This window comes from Myotis davidii, unplaced genomic scaffold (assembly GCF_000327345.1).
Source record: "Myotis davidii unplaced genomic scaffold, ASM32734v1 scaffold401, whole genome shotgun sequence".
Lineage (NCBI taxonomy): Eukaryota > Metazoa > Chordata > Mammalia > Chiroptera > Vespertilionidae > Myotis > Myotis davidii.
Window position 1 is genome coordinate 2268914 of NW_006291020.1, and position 3670 is coordinate 2272583.

The following is a 3670-nucleotide window of genomic DNA, read 5'->3' on the forward strand; positions in this document are numbered from 1 at the left end:
TCCCCACTGGGGTGCCTGGCCAGTCTGGGTGAGGGGCTGAGGGCTGTTTTCAGGCTGGGGGTGACTGAATCTCCCAACTGCTCCTTTTTTTCTTTTTTCTTTTTTTATTCTGGGCCAGCTTTAGCTTGAGGCTTGGCTCCAGCTCTTAGGCCTCCGCTGCTGAAAGTAGGTTTCTGGCCTTTGCTTATAATGTTGCGATCCTGCTGGCTGAAGTGAGGACTAAAGCAGGTTTCTGGGGTTTTTGTTTAGCTTCTATATTTGTTACATAGTTGCTTAGAATTGCAGCTCAGAGGCCTACAGCGGCAGGCTGGGAACGTTGGAGTCCTCTGTCACTGAAGCAAGCAAGCCTCATGTTAGTTTCAAGCTGCCTGGCTGCCGGCGCCATCTTGGCTGGCAGTTAATTTGCATATCTCGCTGATTAGCCAATGGGAAGGGTAGCGGTCGTACGCCAATTACCATGTTTCTCTTTTATTAGATAGGATATGTACAGTAAGTCTCCAGGGGTCCTGAGAAGGTTAGTGACAGCAGCAAAGTGAAAGGAAAACTGTGATAACAACGATAGAGCTTAGACATGCACTGCGTATAAGAAAGGTTAAAGCAGGGACTCATTCAGGGTCTGTAACAGATGAATTCAAGTCACATTATTTCTAACGTGGGGAAAATGCTTCGGTTTTCAAACAAATCGCTTCTCGAACAGCCCTCTGGGATGAATGAGGTTTGAGAACTGAGGTTCCACTGTACTCCATCCACCCTTCCATACATGGTTGTCATCAGAATCAAATGTGGTTAAATGATAAAAGGTGTTTTATTAAGTAGCTTCACTTAAATGCCAATGACCGGACTGCTGATGTATATAAATAATCTTAATCCTCACAAGGTCGGTATTCTAGTGCCCATTTTGAGGTGAAGAACATGTGTTCAGAACACTGATGTGCTGCTGGGGGCGGGAGGGGGGTGGGCGGCGGCTGGAGCCTGCGCTCCCTGCAGCGAGGGGCGGTGCTGACCCCTTCCTGGGTGACCGCCTCCCTGCCTCCCTCTCCCAGGAAGAAGCGGCTGGCGGAACTGCACCTGCAGGTCAACTGCTTCTCGCTGCTGTGGAAGATCTACAGCTTGAACTACTTTTTTCACTACAAGTACTACGCCTACCTGGCAGCTCTGATGGAAATGAACACTGCCCTGGAAACACAAGATGACTTCCAGGTAGGGGGCTTCTGTAGCTGCTTTTTAAAGTTCTGCATCTCATTTGGCAAGACAAGCCTGGCAAGAGCCAGTCCGGTCTCAGAATCACAAGGACCAACACCAGCCTCCCACACGCCTGCTCTGAGGCCAGCGGGTCAGCACTCTGGTCCAGGGCTCCTTACGCACCTAGTGATTCTCGAGGGCCTCACAGAGCTTTTATTCCTGTGGGTTGTATCTATGATATTATGATGTAAAAAACAAAAACATATTTAAAATATTTGTAAAATAATAAATCCATTACAAATTAATACAATTAACATTTCCATGGGGGGGGGGGAACTATTTCTCTAAACAAAAAATTTAATGCGAAGAGTGGCATGTGCTAAGTTTTTGCAAACACCCTAATGCCTGACTTACTGGAAGACAGGTTCCCACTCGGCTTGTTGCAGAATTTACCAGCGGCCGGAAAACGCACACCGGGTGCTCAGAAGATGCAGGAAAAACCCTTTATTTGCAGATGTACTAGGACGGTGACTCAGGGGAGTCACTTTCCAAAGCCTGAACACCGGATGTGGAAGGTCTCTCCCATTTACCCCCTGGGTTTCTGTCTCCCCAGATGCGGACCAGGCTTCCGGACTTTTCGCAGGCTTTGCAGTCCCTCTGTGGGTTGGGGTGGGGGAAGTGAGATTACACCCAAAGGTCTGCCCTGGGGGGTGCCAGTGACCTCCCCTCTGGCTAAGCTGTTAAATTCTTGGTTTGTGGCCCTTGTGAACTGGGAGTATCTAGGGAAACAGATTATTGCCTAAGGAAGGGGCAGTGACTTTATAGGCTAACAAGAGTGTGCATCAGGATACTGGTTACTGGCACAGAATCAGATTGCTAACCCCCACCCCTGCCCAGGTTGTCCCCTGTAATGCCAGTGACCTCCCCTCTGGCTAAGCTGTTAAATTCTTGGTTTGTGGCCCTTGTGAACTGGGAGTATTTAGGGAAACAGATTATTGCCTAAGGAAGGGGCAGTGACTTTATAGGCTAACAAGAGTGTGCATCAGGATACTGGTTACTGGCACAGAATCAGATTGCTAACCCCCACCCCTGCCCAGGTTGTCCCCTATACTCCCTCTCAAGCTCCCACCTTGCTCCCTCACTCCGCTCTCCCCTGGAAAATGCTATGTTCCTGTGAGAGAATGAGGGTGAAAAAGGAAAGGGCCAAACCATGACTCAGGTGTATAAGACTTTACCAACTCGCTAATTAATGAGAGGACTAGTAAAAGTTACCACGGGGGCCAAGGAGAATTCCATTTACTAGCGGATGCGAAACATCTCATCAAAGGGCAATCATCACTGTGTTCCGCCTCCATTTCCATTTCTATGGGAAAGTCGCTGACGCCAGTTTCCTGTGGCATCCGGGGTTATAAAACAGGCCAGAGACAGAGGGGAGCAGAGGCAGCAGTGCCGGGAGCTGGACAGGACACCCACTAAATTTTGTGGTCATCCCCTCGCCCGTTTTGATCCTTCACTATTTTTCCCAACACAAAATGCCTTAATATAAAGAAATCAGCTTTGACCTCTGTGTGTCCTCCCCGAAAGGGCCTCAGGGTCCACACGGGGAGAAGCCCTAGTCTAGGTCATAAACTGGAAAGTCCTTGATTAGATGAAGAAAACTTCAGGTCACATGATCAGAAAATGATTAAGCTGCCCTGGTTGGTTTTGCTCAGGGGTTAGAGCATCAGCCCGCTGACTGAAGGGTCTTGAGTTCAATTCCTGATCAAGGGCATGTACCTCAGTTGTAGGTTTGATCCCTGGTCCTGGTCAGGGTGCGTGTGGGAAGCAACCAATTGATGTGTCTCTCTCACATCGATGTTTCTCTCTCTCCCTCCCCACCTCCCTCTCCTTCACTCTCGCTAAAAAAATCAATGGAAAAAATATCCTTAGGTGAAGATTAAAAAATAAATGATTAAACTAAATCCAGCTCATCTAATCAAAGAGACCTGGTTCTTTATAAAAGTCCATCAAGTCTGGGCTCCTTGAACCTCATTCCTTCTCAGAGCCATCAGTTATTGAGTGAAATGGTTCGGAGCACAGTACCTGTGGGATGACTAAATTCCACCATTAGTTCCCTTCAGGAGGCCAGAGTATGCAAGAATTTATAAGGCCCATCAGATTGGGCCTCTGCCTGTGTCCTATAATCCTCTCCTAGCTCCCTGGACCCCTAAGGGCCTCTTTTGATTGCTAGACATCTGAGCTCCGTCGTGTAAGGGTCTCTGCTCTGATTGTCTCCGTGGACCGAAATGCTCATCCTGTGACCTTGACTGGGCTCTCTACTTTGCAGCTGGAAGGTCGCCTCCTCAGTGATGCCTTTCTTGATCACCTCACCCATTCACTGTCTAGCCCAGGGGTGGGCAAACTTTTTGACATGAGGGCCACAATGGGTTCTTAAACTGGACCGGAGGGCCGGAACAAAAGCATGGATGGAGTGTTTGTGTGAACTAAT

At 48.6% G+C, this 3670-nt stretch overlaps 1 protein-coding gene across 1 annotated transcript in view; it reads left to right on the top strand.

Moving 5' to 3' along the window:
- Window positions 1-3670, top strand: part of ADCY10 (adenylate cyclase 10 (soluble)) — a 54260-nt gene that overhangs the window by 42659 nt on the left and 7931 nt on the right. The window contains exon 21 of the mRNA XM_015564258.1: window positions 1044-1200. Within this exon, the coding sequence (XP_015419744.1) occupies window positions 1044-1200 (157 nt within the window). The remainder of the gene's footprint in view (window positions 1-1043; window positions 1201-3670) is intronic.